At 40.4% G+C, this 22,180-nt stretch overlaps 1 protein-coding gene across 5 annotated transcripts in view; it reads left to right on the top strand.

Annotated features, from left to right (window-relative positions):
• Window positions 1-13,859, top strand: part of LOC126427104 (zinc finger protein 708-like) — a 171,137-nt gene extending 157,278 nt beyond the window's left edge. For all 5 annotated transcript variants that reach the window (XM_050089316.1, XM_050089317.1, XM_050089315.1 and 2 more), the window contains exon 8: window positions 12,140-13,859. In XM_050089316.1, the coding sequence (XP_049945273.1) occupies window positions 12,140-13,475 (1,336 nt within the window). In that variant the 3' untranslated portion in view covers window positions 13,476-13,859. The remainder of the gene's footprint in view (window positions 1-12,139) is intronic.
• Window positions 13,860-22,180: the final 8,321 nt, after the last annotated feature.

Below are 22,180 nucleotides of genomic sequence, written 5' to 3'. Positions count from 1 at the left end.
GATTAAGAAGGATGTAGGTTGCAGTAGGTACTGGGAGATGAAGAAGCTTGCACAGGATAGAGTAGCATGGAGAGCTGCATCAAACCAGTCTCAGGACTGAAGACCACAACAACAACAACAACAATAATGACATATGTATCTTGCTTGTCTTTCACTAAAATTATTATGATGGAGTGGGACTTTTAAGTGGGGTATCTCAGCTCACAGATTTTCACGTTTTGTTAATCCAGCACCTAATCTAACCTCAATAATCATAAGGATTCAGCTAGAAAAATGCGAGTAGAGAGAGAGAGAGAGAGAGAATATCATATCTTACTAAATGTTACTGATAATAGTCATAAAAGAAAACCCCTTCTTTGGAAGGCATAATTTTGGGAGACATTGAAGGGACATTTTGATAAGAATTAAGACTCTTAATAGTCACTTGCATCAAGGAACGTTTCATCAGGCAATTGATAGTCTGCCTCTCAACACTTTTTGTCAGCTCAGCACCAAACCTGTGGTAACACTGGATCAGACTGCAAACACTTCATCTTTTGAATGTAATCCTGTTTGTTCAAGACAACTGTGGCATTTCTCTTGTCCACAGATATGGTAACAGTATCAGGAACCATCCTCTGTGAACACAAAGCAGCCATCTTAGCTGCTCTTCTATTACTCTTTGTGGAAGGTGCCCCAGTCAACAAGACATTCTTCTCTCATTACTTCCTGGGCAGCATCTAAAAACAGCTTGTTTGACAGAACTTATAAATTAACAACCAGTGAGCTCTTGGGCATCAGTGTAAAATGAACCTTTCCCTAGCACAGATAAAGCTGTGGCCTCCAAAGCCTTGACTGTGAAATTGATTATAAAACACCTAGCCACAGAAACATTCGTTGAATGCTATGCACTTACAGAATTAAATTCCCAGTCAAACAGCGACCAGGAAACAATGTCCAGCCAATACCAAGAAGGTATCAAAATTTTTGAAACAGTTGTTAAATGTAGCTGAAATAATTCCTTGGAAACAAAACAAAATTGTTGACAAGTACAATCAATTCTTTCCTGAAGAAAATCGAAACCAGTGCCATTGCTTGATCCAACTGACGGCAGGTGGATTAATATAATGCATAGTTTTTGTAAACATTGGAAAAACATTATGGTCTCAGAGTTTAACAAAAACGACACTTCCCATTGTGGTCCCAGTCTACTACCATTAAGTTTATCCAATGTTCACAAGCTACAACAAATTTCCACCATGTAGAAGGAAACAGTGTGAAACCTTGAATGTCTCTTGTCATTTAAAATGTTCAAATAACTTACAGAAATACAACCATACGACGTCTTCAACAACTACTAATATTTCGACAGCTTCACACTGTCATTTTCAAGGCATAAATGCAGTGACAGAGCCGCAGCTCACGTGGCCATCTCAAGATCCACAGGGAAGGGGCTTCTCTTTGACCTGTTGTCAATAGTATTGTTGCTCCAACATACCATTTAGCAAAGCATCTTCCTACTGTGTTCAGCCCACTAGGGGTCGGTATGTGTGTCATATTAAGAACACAGCAGATTTCTTACATTTATTAGGACTGCATTTGAATGATTCTGATATTTGAGTAAGTTTCAATGCAGTCTCTCTCTACACTTGCACTCTCCATGTCCGATTCATTACTGTTAATTGTGATTAGGCTTGGTGTTGAATTAACAAATCTGTTTCGACATATGTTGACTTATACTTTTTATTCAATGCCCCACTACAATGATCAAAATAATGAAGTTGCAATGGAGACCCTTTTGTCACCTGTTATCGCCAATGTGTTTATGGACAATATCGGTGAATGTACCCAGGAGTTAGTGATGTTAAAACCTGCATGCTTTTTTTTATATTTGTAGGCTATACTTTTGTGTTTTGTCTCATGGAAGTCCAAAACTTTTCAGAACATCTGATCTCAATCCAAAAAGACATTTGTTTCACTATGGAGTCAGAAAACGATGGATGTCTTCACCTTCTTGGTGTGTTGGTCAGAAGAAATTTGGATGATACGCTAGGATATGCCATTTATAGGAAGCCAATTCACACTGATTAGCATCTGAAGGCTGATAGTTGCTACCACCCAGATCAGTGTGAATTTGTACTTTGTATCTTGGTTCATAGGTTCTACATCTCAGGACATGAAAGTTTGTCAATTGAATTACCCTACCTCAGTCACTTGTCATCAAAATGTGTTTGTGTGTATATATATATATATATATATATATATATATATATATATATATATATATATATATATATATGACAAACCATTAATTGGGCAAGTGATGCTAACGATTAGGTGGCAGCATTGTCTACGCCATTTTGCCTTATGCAATAAGCCTTTCTGACAGGATTGGTTGCATTCTCTGGCAATAAGATATGAAAGGTTTTCTGACCACCTTATAAGATTAGGGCCCATTTAGGGTTCATAAAATATGATCTTGGTTTGCATAAGCCATGTGTCTATTGTATTTCTTGTTGTTCTATCATGTAATGTATTGGTCAGACCATCAGGATTGTGGAGAGCTATTGCACTGAGCATAAGCATCAGACATGTTTCAGCAACTGAAGAAACCTAATGCAGAAAATTGTCTCGACATGGATCATCTTAGAGGTGTGGTTACTGCTGCCTCCTACTCGCCCAGTTGGCCGTGTGGTGTAATGCACAGCTTTCTGGGCGGGAAGGAGCACCTGGTCCCTGGAACCCATCTGCATCGGTGAATGCGGGCTGGTTCCCCTTATTCCGCTACACTATGTCGGCGACTGCTACGCAAACAAATTCTTCACGTATGCGTACACCACCATTACTCTACCACACAAACATAGGGGTTACACTTGTCTGGTGTGAGACGTTCCCTGGGGGGTCCACTGGGGGCTGAATCACACCATAACCCTGGGTTCGGTGTGGGGCGGCGGAGGGGTGAAGTGGACTGCAGTAGTCGTCGTGGGGTTGTGGACCACTGTGGCTGCAGCGGGTATGGAGCCTCTCCACCGTTTCTAGGTCCCCGGTTAACATACAATACTGCTATCTCACAGATTGATCAATTGGTTATTAATATTCACTATTAATAACTTACGACATTGGTTCTCTTTGACTGTAAGGTGGCACTAGTATTTACAGAGAGAGGTATTTTGAGACAGAGAGAGAGCATGCTTGTGTAAGCACATCTCCATAAATTCGTTGAAAAATTGCATTTTTATTTGAAACTGAATGCACTATCAACAGTTAAAACAACCCTCATACTATACAGAGGTTGCAAACAGACCTTTCTTGGAAACCTCCAATTTTTATACACTGAAGAGCCAAAAAAACTGTTACAAGCATGCGTATTCAAATACAGAGATATGTAAACAGGCAGAATATGGCACTGAGGTCGGCAGCACTTATATAAGGCAGCAAGTGTCTGGCACAATTGTAAGATCAATTATTGCTTGTACAATGGCAGGTTATCAAGATTTACATGAGTTTGAGCATTTGTTATAGTCAGTGCACAAGCAATGGAACACAGCATCTCTGAGGTAGTGGTGAACTGGGTATTTTCCCGTAAGACCATTTCACGAGTGTATCATGAATATCAGGAATCTGGTAAAACATATAATCTCCAACATCGCTGCAGCTGGAAATAGATCCTGCAAGAACGGGACCAACAATGACTGAAGAGAATTGTTCAAGTGAGAAAAGTGCAATACTTCTGCAAATTGCTGCAGATATCAATACTGGGCTATCAACAAGTGTCAGTGTGCAACATCATCGATATGGGCTTTCAGAGCCGAAGTTTCACTTGTGTACCCTTGATGACTGCACAACACCTGGGCCTACCAATGCCAGCATTGGACTGTTGATGACTGGAAACATGTTGTCTGGTTGGATGAGTCTCATTTCAAACTGTATCAAGTAGATGGACATGTATGGGTATGGAGACATTGTCATGAATCCATGGATCCTGCATGTCAGCAGGGGACTGTTCAAGCTGGCGGAAGCTCTGTAACGGTGTGTGGTGTAGTTGGAGTGATATGGGACCCCTGAAATATCTAGATTTTTCTCTGGTGGGTGACACATGTGTAAGCATCGTGTCTGATCACCTGCATCCACCCATGTCCATTGTGCATTCTGATGTACTTGGGCAATTCCAGCAGGACAATGTGACACCCCACACATTCAGAATTGCTACAGAGTGGCTCCAGGAACACCCTTCTGAGTTTAAACACTTCCACTGGCCTCCAAACCTCCCAGACATGAACATTATTGAGCATATCTGGGATGCCTTGCAATGTGCTGTTCGTAAGAGTTCTCCATCCCCTCCTACTCTTACAGATTTATTGACAGCCCTGTGGGGTTCGTGGTGTCAATTCCCTCCAGTACTACTTCAGACATTATTTGAGCCATGGCACGTCATGTTGTGGCACTTCTGTGTGCTCTTGCGGGGGTCCTGCACAACATTAGGCAGGTGTACCAGTTTCTTTGGCTCTTTCGTGTAAAAATTTATCAAGATTATATCATACAGCAGTAGATATATTATTAATTCAAGATGTAATACATGTACATGACTTAATATGTATAACAAATTAACTGTACTGGAAACCCAACTGAACCTGAACTTATGCATGTCATCTGTAATTTTGTATGTTTTCATGTATTCCATCAAAAATGAAGAGTAAAAGACTTTGTTTTTTATTTTTGATACTGTTATAAAAGAGAAGCAAACTGCACTTAGAATAGAAGAATTGTTCCAATGAGGTTTAAGTTTTGTGAGAGTAGGAACGGAGAAGATGATAATGGCTGACTCAAACAGGCTGAAATAAGGAAGTGCACTGTCTTCATTACTTTCATAATGGTGATGGAAATAGTGACACTATGACACAAATGCAAGCAATGTAGGATACTGCAGTGTTGTTTGAAGATGATTTTAAACAGTTAACACCTTTGAGAAGAAGTTGTGTAAAAGTATGGCCTAAAATGCAGAGACATGTGAGCCATTAGACACAACAATAAAAATATATACATCTATATAAACATGACTTTTAGCATAGGAGGCATGGAGTGGGGGGGGGGGGCGGGGGGGAGAGGCAGTTGAATGAGGTGGAAAACCAAGCAGCCGCTACAGAAATGATATTAGCAGTACTTCTGCTGAACAGAAGTACTTTGTATAAATGTTTTGGTCCTTTTTTATGTTCAAATTCTATATATTCACTTTCGGATTCATAGTCATTTCTGCGTGTTTATGTTGTTGTACACATTAAAACCCCGCTTTTCTTCTGTGCTTGTTCAACCGAAGAGCATACCTGAAATCTGTTAACAGCTATGCTCTTCTTCTCTCGACTGTGTAATTACATGCTCCTTGCCATCATTCCCTGAAAAGCTGTTAGCATGTAATCAGTTAGCAAGTCCTTGTGATAAACCAGTATTACTATTAAAATTACAAAGTATGAACGATTTTCCCTTGCATCTTTGAAATTTTATTTCACACCATTGAAGTATGCTCCAGTTCTGTAATATATATGTGTCAGTTTTCAATAAGTAATTGCAGTTCAAGACTAACTTAGGCCTGGACTCGCATTCGGGAGGCTGACGGTTCAATCCCGCGTCCGGTCATCCTGATTTAGGTTTTCCGTGATTTCCCTAAATCACTCCAGGCAAATGCCGGGATGGTTCCTCTCAAAGGGCACGGCCGACTTCCCTCCCCATCCTTCCCTAATCCGATGAGACCGATGACCACGCTGTCTGGTCTCCTTCCCCAGAACAACCAACCAACCAACTAACTTAGGCACACTTTACCCCCCCCCCCCCCCCCCCCCCCCCCGTGGCCTGGTGTCACATGGGATGCCCATTCCCATGCACAGTATTGAGATTTTGCATTACTATACAGAACCACTCTAGAAATTATTTCTGGATGCATTCTAAAATATTCAGATAAAAGTGGGCAGTGCTGGAATGTTGTCATCTGCTTTCTTTCGTACACAACATTCATCAGTTTTTTGTCAGCAAGCTTTTGAATATAAAAGTCTGCCTTTGACTGTAACTTTTCTGTGGACTGTGGGACACCCTCTTCTGTTTTTATTTTGACCTTAACTTGGCTTACATCCACTATTTGAGTGAAATGATTTGATTTATGCAGGGAGACAGAAATAACGGTGATCTTAGTCTACTGTTGCCCACACTGAAACTGATTTTATTGTGCAGTTTCACTTTTGTGATTCTAGTAAAGCCAACTAGCACCCTTAAATAGTAGTGTGACTCTCTTTAATAGTTAATTATAGAAATGATTTCTTCAGGACTTAACAGCACAATTATTCCATGTCTTTTGCCCACCAGAGTTTTGCATTGGGGTGGTTTCATCCTCCTCACAACATTTCTTTGTCTATACACATTATGTGCAGGTGTTTCTTAAGTTTACCATGATCAGTCATGAGTCTGACTGAGATAAATCTGTTTTCTGCTCAAGTTCATGATTACAGAACTTCTCACGTAACATGGTTTCAGCAACATTAGCTTGCACGTTTTAGTTTTTGGACCAAAATAAAATATTCTTATGTGCTGCTTTCTGATCCAGCTATGTAGTTTTGAATTTACCGTTGCCTTATTGATGGTTAGGATAGGTTCTGGTTCAATAAATAGAGTCACTGTGCCTGTCCTGGTTAGTCTGTCAGCTTGTTCATTGCCACTAATTCCTGAGTGACCATTCTCTATCATTACTGATTTTGAGTCTTGCCGACTCATTGCTTATAGGGTTCCTAAGGGACACGTCATTCTCAATTCAAGCAAATACCATTAGTAGCTTTATTTCTATAAAGCAGAATTGACAATACTTAACTTTGGAGTTACATCGGTGTCGCAGGTGACATGCGAACAGTAATAGTCTTCGCTATGGACAAAGTCCAAGTAAGCACTTGATACGGATCACTACAATCTGTTCTGTGAGCGCTGGTCTACAACTGTCCACTGATGTCCATATACTGAGCCGTTCTGAGCGGCCGAGGCTGGCAGGAGTAGTGCTTATAATCACTTTTTGCAGGGCTTGCTTCTGCCATGGCACAGTCTTTGTCAGCAGCCTAATGGCTGACATTTCCCCACTGCCTTCTCTGGTTTTTCAAACATCGTGATTTCGGCACTTGTGGTTATGTGAGCACAATTAAATGCTTAAGGACAAATTTTTATCCATATTAGGTAGTCAATGGACGTCTGATTCCAATTATAGCGTGTCTGGATAATGATGTTCCATACAAACACTTGCAGAGATCAATAGTTTGATGGACAACATGAGGTACAAGTTGGATAATGGAGTATTGTGTGTGTGTGTGTATGTGTGTGTGTGTGTGTGTTAAAAAAAACAGACATGCTAATATCCTTCCCATAGATCCAAAGTGAAACGGACTGCATGCATGTGGCAGAAGTCAAAAAATCGTAAACATACTTGCATTTAAAAAGTAATAACAAACTTGTCACAAAACATGTAAGTGTACAGTAGGCTGAGGTGTGTAATTCTTTTACTACTGACCACATCATGAAACAGAGAGCATTTTGTCACATAATTTGCGTTGATCACATTACTGTGCTTATAGTGTGCAGAATTCAGATTATGCATGACACAAACATTATGTAGCGTTTCAGTAGTACTCATGGTTCATCTTATGAATGATGAACAAAATGTTCTGTTTACTTACAAGTTTATTTTATTTTTTTCCTATCTCTTTACAGTTAGTCAGTGTAGTATTTCCGTTTCTCAGTGAGCACATTGAAATATTTGGGGAAATTTTACATCTCCATTTAACACACCATCTTTGTTCAACTGATGGATGGATACTCCTTCATAGTTGAATATGGCACCTTTGCATATGTTCTTCATTACTGGAAATAATTTAGAGACTGATGAGCTCATGTCAGGACTGTAGGGTCTTTGAGGTATCACTCCCCAATTCAACACAGCAGTTCAGTTATTATATTTGCGGTATGTGGGCGAGAATTGTTGTGAGTGCCAAATGGCCCAGCACGGAGCTACTGTTTTGTTGTTTAATGAATTTATTATTATCCACTCTAGTGACATTCTGTGCAGTTCTTCTCTGATAGTAATAATAAGCAGCGATCATCATTTGTTTGACATTTGATTTAGCTCCACGAGATTATTTTTCTGTGTGAAAGATGACCTCTCCATCTGTATGACTGTTATTTCAACACAGGCTGTCTCTAACATTCATTTTGTAAATAATGAATGTTTGATGCAAGGAAACTTGACCAGCATCAAATCTTTGTTTCAAGTAGGTTGCAATGTCTGCACATTGGCACATGTGCATTCAAGCAATAAAATTTGTCTTTGGTTGACTTATTTGTTGGAATACAGAATACATAGACGGAATTCTTTTATGTTCAGATATTTTCTCAAATGTTGCAGGGCGATCATGTAGAAGTGCATCTGCCACAAACTTCACGTCTCATTCATCTGTTGCTTTCACGTTCGTTTATACTGACATGACGTTCAGGCAAATGAGTAACTCAGACTATAAACTGTACCACAGTCGACTATTAACTCAGTACAAACTTCACTTGAAGCACTGTGGATTTCAGTCAGATTTTTGCCATGTAGTGTTTCAGACTAAATGTTTAGTATTGATCCTGAACAATGCCAGTGCACAAGATCTGTGTGATAGCCATTTCCAACTTCCATAATAACAGCTGAGGAAAACAAAATGCAGGCTTTTTTCGGAAGCTTTGCACTGTGGCTTATACAACCAAAAATACTGATATGTCATCCAATCCGTGTAACACATCTTTGGACTCATAAAAATCGACATCATATGCTTTGTGAGTAAGGATTTGTACAGGCACTTCTGTGGTTCTGTGGTATGGTCGTAATTGCTTCCTCTTGAATGTATAGAACAGTTTGTATGACTTGCCCAGGAAACTTCATTTGAATGTCTGTGGCTTGAGTTAAAAGTAATTCCACCACTTCTGTAATTGCCTTGTGAGTTCAGGATTAAACTGGTATAGCCATGTCTTGTCATCCAGAACATTAAATTTTAGAGAACTGGCCATTTTATTTGCATGCTGTCAAAGCTGTGTTATGTTTCTACCATATGTTGTTATTTGTGGTCTGCTGGGAGAATTCATAGGTCTCATTGTGCATACATCTTGCAGTATCCCTACTTTTTAATCAGTATGCTAAGAAAAGTAGTTCAAGAAACCTGAGATTATCAGGGCATTCCTCTGGCCTTTATGTTTGATTTTGTTGCCCTTTGAGATTGACTCATCAATAACTAATGATCTCTCGCATCTTCTTCTGTCATTAATTTTAGTGTGATCAGCAACAAACTCTTCGTACAATTCTGGTGGTGATAACAAAGTGCAAGCGCCATTAAAAACAGCAACTGATACAAGTAGCATGAGCAGCAGTCATATTGGTAGTTTCCTTTGTGGCCTTCCTTATCATATTACTCATACACATGATTATAATGCTCTACTTCGTACCCACTATGCAGAAAATACTGTTTTGCAATCAACTTCATGATATCAATTTTGTACTGGCTAGATCTCTGGTGTTCATCTATTCTGATAGTTCCAAATTTTTATAGGGCTCATGTAATGGTTCACTTGAACATGATCTACTTTTGTCTGTTGTGGTTTTTACACATTAGATGTTTATAAGTTACCTGTAAGAAAGCATGTGTCAGCTTGTATATCCAGTTTATTGCCTGTGTACACCTTTCTAGGTCATGAATCCAGATAGTCACAGTTGTCAAATAAGTATCATGATTGTTAATTGTTAATGTGTCTATGTGAACATCCTCAAAGACATCAGATCTCTTAGTGGCCAATAAATGTATATATCATTCTGTCGTGAGTGATCCTCCAGATGTGTTAATTATTTAAGAGAAAGCTTTTGGATTCTGTTTTTCAGGGACTTGCAAATTGTTTGTCACTTAGTAACTTAATATTCATTTACTGCAGTTTGATTAAATTCCTTCACTGTTTTCCACACACACACACACACACACACACACACACACACACACACACACACACACGAGCAACTGCTATAGGTGTGCATATTCAAATACAGAGAAACGTAAACAGGCAGAATATGGCACTGCAGTCAGCAACACCTATATATGACACTATGTGTTTGTTGCAAATGTTAGATCAGATACTGGTGCTACAACAGCAGGTTATTAAGATTTAAGTAAGTTTGAACATAGTGTAATAGTCGACACAAGAGAGATGGGACACAGCATCTCTGTGGTAGCAATGAACTGGGGATTTTCCCATATGACCATTTCAAAAGTGCACCATGAATATCAGGAATCCAATAAAATATCAAATCTCTGATATCGCTGCAGCTGGAAAAAGGTCTTGCAAGAGCAGGACCAGCGGCAACTGAAGAGAATCGTTCAATGTTCAGAAGTGCAACCATTGTGCAAATTGCTGCAGATTTCAACGCTGAGTCATCAACAAGTGTCATCAACAAGTGTCAGCATGCAAACTATTCAACAAATCATCATCAGTATGGACTTTCAGAGCCAAAGGTTCACTCATGTATCCTTGATGAGTGCACTACACATAGCTTTATGCCTCGCCTGGACCTGTGAACACCAACATTTGACTGTTGATGACAGGAAATGTCTTGCATGGTTGTACAAGTCTCATTTCAAACTCTATTGAGGGAATGTATGTATACGGGTGTAGAGACAACCTCATGATTCCATGGACCCTGCATCTCAGCAGGGGGCTGTTAAAGCTGGTGGAGGCTATGTAACGATGTGGGGCATGTGCAGTTGGAGTGATATGGGGCCCCTGAAATGTTTAGATACCACTCAGACAGATGCCACATATGTAAGCATCCTGTCTGATCACCTGTATCCATTCAAGTCCATGTTCATATGCATTCCGTCAGACTTGGGAAATTCCAGGAGGACAATGCGATACCCTACATGTCCACAATTGCCACAGAGAGGCTCCAGGAACACGCTTCTGAGTGTAAGCACTTCCGCTGGCCTCCAAATCTCCCAGACATAATCATTATTGAGCATATCTGGGATGCTTTGCAACGTGCTGTTGATAAGACATCTTTACCCCCATGCTCTTGCAGATATATGGACAGTCCTTCAGGATTCATGGTGTCAGTCCCCTCCAGCACTACGTCAGACATTAGTTGAGACTGTGCCACGTCATGTTGTGGCACTTCTGCGTACTCACAGGGCCCCTACTCAATATTAGGCAAGTGTACCATTTTCTTTTTGTCCTCTGTGTATAAGCATTTAATAGAGTTAGAAATTATTTAAAAGTTAGGTGTGTGGGGGGGGGGGGGGGAGAGGGGGAGGGGTGTCATGGATGCACGCATTTGCGTATGTGTGCATAGGTATGTGTCAATTTTATTATAAACTGTTTTAGAAAGTAGGTTGGTACATATCGTCTGTTTAAATACTTGGTGTATAGTATGTTTAAATACATTGGTGCATTGTATCAAGCTACATTTAGATGATTTTTTATTTGAACATCTAATAATAAATAGGGCATGCGAAACAATGATTACATAGTCCACACTACTGTTGTGCATCATGAACTGTAAAATCTTCATAGGTGTTTCTCAGTTGGGATATACTGTTAAATTCAGATGAGAACGTGTATGCACTGGTTTTAGTTAAATTATGAACGATTATGTGTTGCCTCTTTTTTGTGATTACACTGAATTTGTACAAGTTACAAGAAGAAATAATTCATATAAAGTTTGGCTCATGTTAAGAGTTTATTGAATATTAGACAATTATGATGTCTTGGACATGTTGGTCAGAATGTAGCAAAAGCTGAAAATGTTTGAATTACCTAGTGCCATAACATAACGTCTCTGGGTACATGTAACCATTCACAGGCACTGCGGCTGTTCCAAGCTTCCTGGCAGTTTACAGTGGAAGACAGAAGTACATGATAAGTAATATTGTGAGTTACACCAAAATGGAGCATACAAAATTTTTTTATTCATTGTTGAAGTTTTGAAGTTTATAGTGAAATATATCTTTCATAAGTGTACTCTTTGTAGAAATTTCTCTTTCCGATTACAGTTAATAATTTGTGGACTACTGAAATTCTGTGTCTCTATGAATGGATACTTAGTACTCTCTTATTCTTGCTTCAGGTCAATTAACCCCATCGGTGACCCTGGAGCCATGTTACTGAAAGAAACAAGTCTGCAAGGAGTGACTACTGATAAACTGGAAATTGCTGCAGTGAAATTGCCACATTTTGTCAGAATTGGTACTCAAACAGAAATACAGGCACCTGTGCAGGTATCTACACGGTGTGATGTGATATTTTTCATTCATAATAGCTTCATACAGCCTGTAATTAGTCGAGAGGAATATCAATGTAGTAAAGTCTCAAATTACTCTTGTAGCCTCCCACCCTGTGAAGTAATGCGTGCTGAAGAACACCCACACATATTCGATATTTCTAAGAAATCTCTTACTACATGTGATAATTCCCAAAATTCTGAGATTAGGAATAAATCACTTGCTCAGCCAGGTTATCTGTATAAACGTTCTACAACACATACGAGCGAGACATCACTCACTTCTGTTATTTGTGGGAAACACTTTGCTAAGCCTGCTCATCTGAAAAGGCAGTCATTAATACGTACTCATGAATGTGATGTTTGTGGGAAATCTTTTGCAGACTCTAGTCATCTAAAGAGACACATGTTACATCATAGTGGCAAGAAACCACACAAATGTGAAGTTTGTCAGAAAACCTTTAGTATGTACAGTAGTCTCAAGAGGCATGTTTTATTACATACGGGCGAACGACCATATAAATGCAATATTTGTGGGAGATCATTTATTGACTCTGGTACTCTCTATAAGCATTCCATAATACATACAGGCGATGGGAAACACAAATGTGCTGTTTGTGGTAAGAGCTATCTGTACGCCTGTTTCCTCAAGAAGCATAGATTAACACACACCGGCGAAAAACCACACATGTGTAATATTTGCGGGAAATCTTTCATCGAATCTTGCAATCTCAAAGCCCACATATTAATTCATTCTGCCGAGAGGCCACACACATGTGATGTTTGTGGGAAATCCTTTAAGGTGTTTAGGCGTCTGAAGATGCACAAATTTATACATACTGGGGTGAGGCCGTACAGATGTGAAGATTGTGGTAGTTCGTTTACTCACCGTAGTTGTCTTAAAACGCATATCTTAATTCATACTGGGGAGAAACCACACAAATGTATGATTTGTGGAAAATCGTTTACCACGTCTGGTATTCTCAAAACACACTCATTAATTCATAGTGGCGAAAGACCACATAAATGTAATGTTTGTGAGAAAGCTTTTACTACTGCTGGTAATCTCAGAAAGCATTCATTGATTCATAGTGGTGAGCGACCTCACAAATGTTATAGTTGTGGGAAATCCTTCACAGAAGCTGGTCATCTGAAGAGACACGTTGCAACACATACTGACTAAAAATAATGTTCATGTGCTGTTGGTTGGTAAGTTCAACTTTAATCTGCCAATTTCATGTAGAATACAATAACACCTCTTAGTGAGAGACCAGACAGTAGCTAAGCATGGTGAAAAGGAGTCTCAGAAATAATAGTTGTTTTAATGGCAGATTGCATACTGATATCAGATAGTCTAGAGATCAGTACTCATTTTAAGAACTGAAACATAGTATTCAATGCAGGGCCTGTATTGAGGCCTGTAATTTATGTGATAATGCAGTTGAAAATTAGGCCAGGAGTTTTTTGAAATACGTTTTGTTAATAGTTTTCTGAATTGTAATTTCTAAATGATGATTGCATTAATGTATATAATGTTAAACAGAGAGATCCAGGTGCTGTTTGTAATTAGTCATAAATCTTATTGTATCCAAACTTTTAGGAATATGAATTAAAGTTTTTATTTGCCTGTATGAACTTCTTTATTGCCAAAATATGAACATAGGTTCCTAGTGTTGTATAATTTAATCATAGTCTGAAGTTTAGGTGTGTGTGCAGTATTTACAATTTGTTATCAGTAGGTTTGTTAAGTATTCTATGCCACAGAAAAGTTTGGTATGTGAATTTTTAAACATGGTCAGTAGAGGACAGTCCAGCTGAGATGCTGTTCAACTAAGCCACTGGATCATATTGTTCACATTATGACAAAATATTCTGGGCAGATCAGAGCTTGCGGCATCATTCAGTGGCTGAGTGCATGGAACAGTTAACACAGTGTGACCAAGACTGAAGAAAATATTCGGGCACTTGCATGCTACTGAGGAACTTAACCAGGACTAGCTATGTGTGCTCAGGACAGAATGATCTAGGAAAATCTGACGTGGTAACAGTAAACAAACTTGCTTGTCCCCCTCCAGTGGGACAATGTTAGGCTGATAGTGCTCTTACAAGCTTAGAAGCTCAAATATTCAGCTGTGCCATCTTTCTTTCTGCATTTTGAACTTAGGAGAATGATGGTCTTTTGAGTTCCAGAAAAGCGGCAACTCACTTTTTGCGCTGAAGATCAGCTGACCACATGCCAGTTGATTAATTGAATCCTAGCTTGGTGCACCTAACTGTGATGTAGTGGCCATGGGGTTTGGGAGATTTCACTGATGTGGGAAGCTAATATGTAACTAGCATCTACTCTCTGGGGGACTTTGGCTACTGGACTGCAAGCTGTCTGTGAAATGGCTGGGGAGGTGCGCCCTTGGAGCCTCATGTCCACCAAGCCACCATTTGCCTGGTCAGTGATAGGAGGTGGCATGACCAGGACATCTCATGTTGGCTACTGAACCCAAATGCATGACAGGGCCCATGAGTAAGCATGCCAGAGGACCACTCTCAGTCTTCACTGCTAGTGGTACATATGGTGTTGCCTGCTGGTAGGCTGCGTAGATATCCTCATCCTGGTCAGTCCCTGGTGGGGTGGGTAACTGGGAAATTGCTACAAAGCAACATATATATGGTATCAGATCCTGCAACCAAACACAACATGGGCACCAAAAGTAAGCATTGGGCTTTGTAGTTAGTAAGGTTCTGAAGGACCTGGGTGTGCCATGCTTATTATTGAGGATGGCTGCATAAGACTTCTTGAATAAACATCTGTCAATACTATCACTGTCTGACTGTAAGCCCCGCTGTACCTCTGCCCTCTCCCTTGCCATTTCTCTCAACCATCCTGACATATAGTGGCCTGGACTAGACCATGTCACTACAGTTGCTGTCAGTAAATGAGCTTTAGCATTCACAACATATAGTGTGTCAGGAGATTTTCGTTACCATTAATAACACAGGTTGTGTCAGGAAGTGTTCGTTCAGTCTCCAAATGCTACAGTTTGCTGAGAGAAGTGATTGTTGCGTAACTCTTGATACCCAAACACTGTGTTTCAGTGTTGAACAGTAAGATTGGGTCCTTCAGTAAATTACGCATGAGCAGTGGTATGTGACATATCTCCAGTTCAGTAGTATTGGTTGATGCAATGTGTCACTTTGTTTTTGTTTAATTCTGTGTTTGATCTCAGTTACTAGACATAATTTACATAGTACTGACTAGAGTAGGTTTAAGGTTACATTTTCAAAGCCATACATACCTGTTTGCTTATCATTGTGCAAGGGTAATGGTAGACCAATAATGTATGTGTCTGTGTTGCAACCTAGCAAAGTACAAATTGCCATGCACTAAGGCTGTAGCCACCACATGTTAAACACACATGAATTGGTCATTTAGCTCGCTATTGTTCTGAATTTAGATGGGTGATGATAAGCAGGAAGAATTAATTAGTCAGTGGACTATTTGTCTTTCTGGTTTTAATTTCAGTGGAGAGAAAGTATCCAAAATGGTAGTAACACATGCTGCTATTGTGGCTGCTGCTACTACTACTACTACTACTAGTAGTAGTAGTAATAGTAGTAGTAGTACAGTCTGATGTTGCTCTAATGAGAAACTATGGGCGCTGACAGTGAAAAATTTTCGCTAGAAGCAGGAGCATGAGGATCTCCTTCATAGATTTGAGGCTTTGGGAGCTGTTCAGGTTTAATCATAGCTGAGTCAGCCAAACAGGCCAAGTTGAGGGTAGCACCTTCTTCTTTTGATCCAGCTGTAGCTGCACTTGTCAGTCAATTATGGGGTTAAACAACACAAGAAGTGTCAGTTTTCATTAATGATGATCAATCAACTGCTGCAATAAGTAGTTAGTTAGATGAAGTAACCACTTGTGTGGCTAACTTGTGTTTCACAGGGGAAGCCAAGACGTGGTATATCATGAAACTCTTAGAAATCACACTTGTTTCAGCAGTTAGTTGCTACACTATACTAGTGTTACCAAAAACAAAATGGTATGTGGGTTTTTTGCAAGAAGTGCAGTATTTTGACTTTGAAGTATAATGAATCAGTGGAAGTATTTCAGACAGGGTAAAAGTAGTGCCTTGTTTGTCATAAGTACCTTTCTATTGGAATTGTGGAAAGATCCCTCAACAAATAAATTTAGTGAATAGGCATTGGTTATTTAATTCAAACCCTTTATCACCTATTCAGGATAAGGCAACCAACTTTCCCCACATCAAGTGCAATTTTGTTCATGACTCACAGTGAGTCATGACTTCTCCTGTACGTGGAAGGGAAGAATTTGATACAGTTCTCAGCAGTTCCATGGAGACCAACTATGCAAAGCATTTATTGTTTAGTTCATTTGGTGATCATAAGGATTAATGGGGCTTTCAAGCTCCTCTTGTATGGGAGGGGAGTTTCATTGAATTGATGAATGCAGATAGACATTAGTATGACATCGTTATTACAGAAAAGACACAAACGAGGGCTTGCATAAATACAAAGAAAATAATTTCGTTAATTCTGCTCATACAAATACTATTTAACATAATTTTGAAGGAGGAAGGAAAGACTGATTCAGCCAACTGCCCTCCACAGTGGCGGAGAAAAAGGAGTGTTGGGAAGAGGAATAATGGTTTTGATCATTGTGACTAGAAGAATATGCTACCCTTTTTACAAGAGAGTGAAATTACCACATGCACTTGCCACTGTTATAGACAAAACAGAGTAAGGGATAAATACCAGAATAAGAAAGTGCCAAAGTGACTTCCCCACCGAAAACCAGGTAACTCATGTGAATATCTGTCAAGCAACACTCGTTTATGTGAAGAAAATAAAATCACTGTAATGCTAAGAAGTCGTTATGGATTTAGCTGTATGCAAGACCAACAGTTTTCCATGTGGTTGTGTGTTCTAGCACAAAGGATCATGAACTTAAAATCTAGAAACTTAAATCCACACGTGTATCAGAAGAAAAAGATTAAAGAAGAGATACTGAAGGTGATACTGTACCTTTGAAGACGAGGTTCCTTACCCTAATGCAGCCCATTGCTTACCTCATGCTTGTGACAAAGGTTAGATGCCAAGTTCACCATTACTCACGAATTATCAAATTTATGAAACAAAATTTATGAGAAATGAAAGGAAAATAGTGCACTCTTGCTGATGAATCCCAAATGCTCTAAGTGTATTATTACCAACTAAGTTGGCTTCACAGAGTACACCAATGCTTACTGATATCAGTATCATGACCTTAGGCCTCCATCAGTGAGCAGGACCAGGGCAGAACTGACCAAGATTTCACATCTCCAAAGGATAGTTGGGCATTGGGTCAGGAGAATTGGCTGGCCAATCAAAGGCAACGCGATTGCTGCGAAACATGATGCCATTGTGGCTAGGTGCCTGAACTCCAGAAAAAAGCTCATGGGTTGTCAGAAGATGTTCAGAGATTCGTCAGGGATGCTACTTTGCAGCATTAAAAGATAGTAATAAGTTAAGTTTCGTGGTTGGTACACAACATGTGAGACTTGGAAGGGGGAAACTTTGGCCACTACACGGTATCCAAACTGGTCCCACGTGCTCCCTACAGCAACAATCAACAAGAGAAGAGCGAAGCCATCATTTCTACTCCAGGAAGACTACTGAATTGGGTTCACAAATAACGAAAAATATCCTCCGCCCATCCTGCCTCACTAACCAGTGTAATATTGCCATAGAAAATTGTCTAGCCATATAGGCATCTCACTGCAATTGTAAAATGATGAAAAAATTTCAAAAACACTAAAATATGACAGGCATGCAAAATGAATGAGGAATAAATGCAAGTTTTTTGCTCACACTGATCTATGAGAGAAGATGCTTGCTAGAACTCGCATCTTAGAAAAAAAATGATGACTTAGAGAATCTTCATATCAATTGCAGGCAGGGGGTTTACATGGATGAAGTTGTGTATGATCCAACATGTTACTGGTTCTGTGGAGTGATTTACCCCTTATTGTTTTTTTTGTGCATAAACATAGGACAATTTACAATGAAACAATGAACAGGAATATTATCTAGTACACTGACAGATAAGTAATATTTTATGTAAGTACTCAAGAACAAGAGATCACACACAACAATCTAAAATAATCTGAGAGCAAGAAAGGAAGAAAAAATCACTCTTGGTCTTCTGACCCTCTAGATGTTAAAGGTGCATATTGTCATGTGGAAGAAGGTGTAATTAGATGAATGACGAAAACTAACTTTACTTAACAAAGGTTTATTCAGCACTTGCACACACAAGAGCGTGTAGTGAACTGCCTCCAGCCAGAACACATACAGTATATATAGAGCTACAGAACATTCCAGTACAATGATTCTTGACATTTGTAGATACTTCTAGAATGGACTTGAACTGAATATAGAAATTGAAATTGTGCAGTCCAGGTGAGTTTTGAACCCACGACCTTCCGTGCAACAATTTAGAGTCATAACCACTACATCACGGTGCTACTCAGCTTCTTCTGCGACATTGCTCCCTCCTGAAGATAACAGCTTCTCGGTGTTATGTCCTCCTAGTCTGGGAAGGAGTCATCGGTCCTGCACTCTCTGACTCCCGATGACTGATGCTTGCCCTGGCGATGATCTTCTTAGAACTCCTTTTGCTTCTATGTCCTTCATCATCTTTCTGCTTGTTGCCTGTCGTTGGAGCTGCGAATTTACCCTGGATGGCAGGATCCTTTAGGGCTTCATTCGATGGACATGGACTGTATCTCTGATCTTTCGTCGTCTTGCGTCGGGGTCGAAATCTTCAACTTCACAAGTAACAAGAGACAACTGTCTTACAACCTTATAAGGTCCAAAGTAGCTCCTGAGGAGCTTCTCAGAGAGACCAACCTTCCGAACATGAGTTAAGATCCAGACGAGGTCACCAGGCTGGTAAACAGGACAGTGGCTTGCGTCATACCCTTGGCGATCGTTTTCTTAAGCCTGCAGCGTGTGGAGTTAAGCTAACTGCCGAGCTTCCTCAGCACTGGTTAACACCTGGCCGATGTAGTCGTCGCCCACGTCATCAGGACGGCCTTCCATAGAAATACTGTCGAAATTTGCACATGGCCCAGATCACAGCGAGACATTCTCTTTCTGTAGTTGAGTACTTTCTCTCGGCTTTTGTAAGTGTCTTAGAAGCATAGACTATAACCCTCTTTTTCTATCCGAAATTTGCACCAGAACAGCACCAATCCCATACCCACTGGCATCTGTGTGTAGTTCTGTAGATGTTCTCATCATACAGACCAAGTATAGGGTCAGTCGTCAGAGCTTTTCACAGTACATCGAAAGAATCTTGTTGAGCACCACCCCAGATAAATTTAGCATCAGCTTTTAACAAATCTTGGAGTGGCCTGGCTTTGATGCAAAAGTCTTTGATAAAACGACTGTAATAAGAACATAATCTGAGGGAGCTTCTCACATCTCTAATACTTTTAGGAATAGGAAATTCCGTTATAGATCTCACCTTTCCTGGGTCTGGCCGCACACCTTCGTTTGACACAAGGTGTCCAAGTATTCTGATTTCTTTTGCTCCAAAGAGACACCTTCTTGGATTAATTTTCAGTCCGCCTTGTTGGGAGACACTTAAGAACGGCCCTCAGTCTTTTTGTGTGTTCATAAAATGTCTCTTAGAACACTATAATGTCAACTAAATAACAAAGACACATCGTCCACTTCAGGTGACTTGTTCATTATCAGTTAAAAAGTTGGTTGTGCATTACACAAACCAACGGGCATTACCTTAAACTCATACAGGACCTCAAGGGTGATGAATGCAGTTTTCTGACGATCAGCCTCATCTACTTCGATTTGCCAGTATCCCGAGTACATGACACTCAGCTGTTCCTCAATTAACGGCTCAGCGTTTGCTATGCACATGCATCTTGGAAGGATCTGCGGTTCTTGACGACTGTTAATTATCCTCAGTTCACCGAATCCGTTCTTAAACGAGACGACAGAGGCTGGAATGACCAAGTTATTCTCCAGTGGTATGCTTCTCTTACATTCCACTACAAGGTCCGTGGGTTGATGCAGGGCATGACATATGCCAATTACCTTTCTAGTGCTGATTGCAGGAATGATCACATCTTCCAGCACACATGGTCTCCACACACTCAGATGTGCATCTTCCTGTCCACAGAATCTCATCTCGTCTAGCATAATCTTCGAGCGATTACAATCTATAATTGCCTGAGAAACTTTCAAAAAGTCCCATCCGAGAATTATGTCATGATTACACTCTTGTAAGATGATGAATTCTAAGGGCTGTGTATGGCCACTTATACCCTCACAAATGATACATCTTCCTGTAGGTTTTACATATTTCCCATTAGCCACCTTTAGCACAGGTGTTTTGTTGTCAACGAATACGGTTTCCTGCAACTGGCGACGGTACTTCTCCGAAATGACTTAAAATGATTCTCCAGAGTCCACAAGAGCTTGGGCTGGTTGGCCATCCATGAGGATATCGACGTAGTTTGCACCCTTTAGTTTTCCAGGCTGCAGCGGCTAGGTGATCGGCTGGAGCTTCTAAATGGCGATGGAGACCTTGATCAGCGTGTTGGGGAGTGTCCTCTCCAGCGGCTAGCTTGCGACAATGGTGACCTACGTCGTCCTGCACCCAATCTTCTTGTTCATCTTCGTCGTCTCGGCGATGGCGTCGGCTAAGATCAGTCTGATGTCTTCTATCGCGGGCATCATCAAATATCCGCCGCCTTTCTTGACAATAGCGCACCACATGTCCCAGTCATCCGCAGTGGAAACATACAGGTTGGTTATCCTGGGTCCTCCAGACGTCAGTCTTGCTTGGTGCCCAGACAGGTTCCTCATGTGGCATTGTAGAAACGTAACTCCACCTGTGGTATATACACTGACATGAACTCAGCTGACAGCTAAGATGAGTGTGCCCACTGCTCCCTATGAGCAGGGGGCGCAGGAATGTGCGCCCTACTTCCTGGCTGTGACAGAGTTGTGTCGCCAGTGCCCAGCTGGGGATGGCAAAGTAGACGCAGCTCAACCCACAACTGGCGACTCCAGTCCACAGTACCTTGCTCCGACGACCTGTAACAATGTTTCAGAACAACATAGTAACCCATACCATACCATACAATCAATCTACATGTGATACACTGATCTATGAGTAGAGCTTAACTGTAATGGAGAAGAAAAAAAGGAGGAAGGCTTCTATGATTTAGAACAGGGAGAGTTGAAACAATTAAGTTACATGGAGCACGGGGCTACCTAACTTTACGTATGATGCACCGTAGCTCAGTTAATAGTTTACAGTTGTTGAATGTACTAAAAGTGAACACTTAACTGTTAACCTATCCTATGGGCAATAAACTTCACGAAGTGTCCTGGCCCAACAGGATTCTGGAATTATAAAATTACTGAATACTTTACATATTTTATAGAAAATTGAGGGAACACTTCTGCAGATTATTGAGTACTAAAAGGTGCAAAGGTGAGAGGTGACGTCACATGGAAAGAGTAGAAGGTGGTTCCATTGCGTTAGTACCATCACCAAGAGATTCCTCCACCGTCTAGTTGCACCACACTTGACAGCAACTAATCTGCCTTCCCTATTGTCATGGCAGCATGGTGCTTTGTAGCATATTAGAGGGTTATACGCACTGTTTATTTCCTAGCCTGTCATCTCATTTCTGTTCTCATATTATTTTTCATTCCTGTAGGGCTGTCTCTTCAGGTTACCCTAAGGATTGCTACTGGAATTGGCTTTTGGAGGACACGTGTTGTCTCTCCAATCACAACTTTTCATTTTAGGGTGACTGCAGCTGTGACAGATTTTTCAGCATCCCATGTTTTTAACT

This window comes from Schistocerca serialis, chromosome 11, assembly GCF_023864345.2.
Source record: "Schistocerca serialis cubense isolate TAMUIC-IGC-003099 chromosome 11, iqSchSeri2.2, whole genome shotgun sequence".
Lineage (NCBI taxonomy): Eukaryota > Metazoa > Arthropoda > Insecta > Orthoptera > Acrididae > Schistocerca > Schistocerca serialis.
Note: the sequence above shows the minus strand (reverse complement) of the source record. Positions and strands in the feature narration are given on the sequence as shown.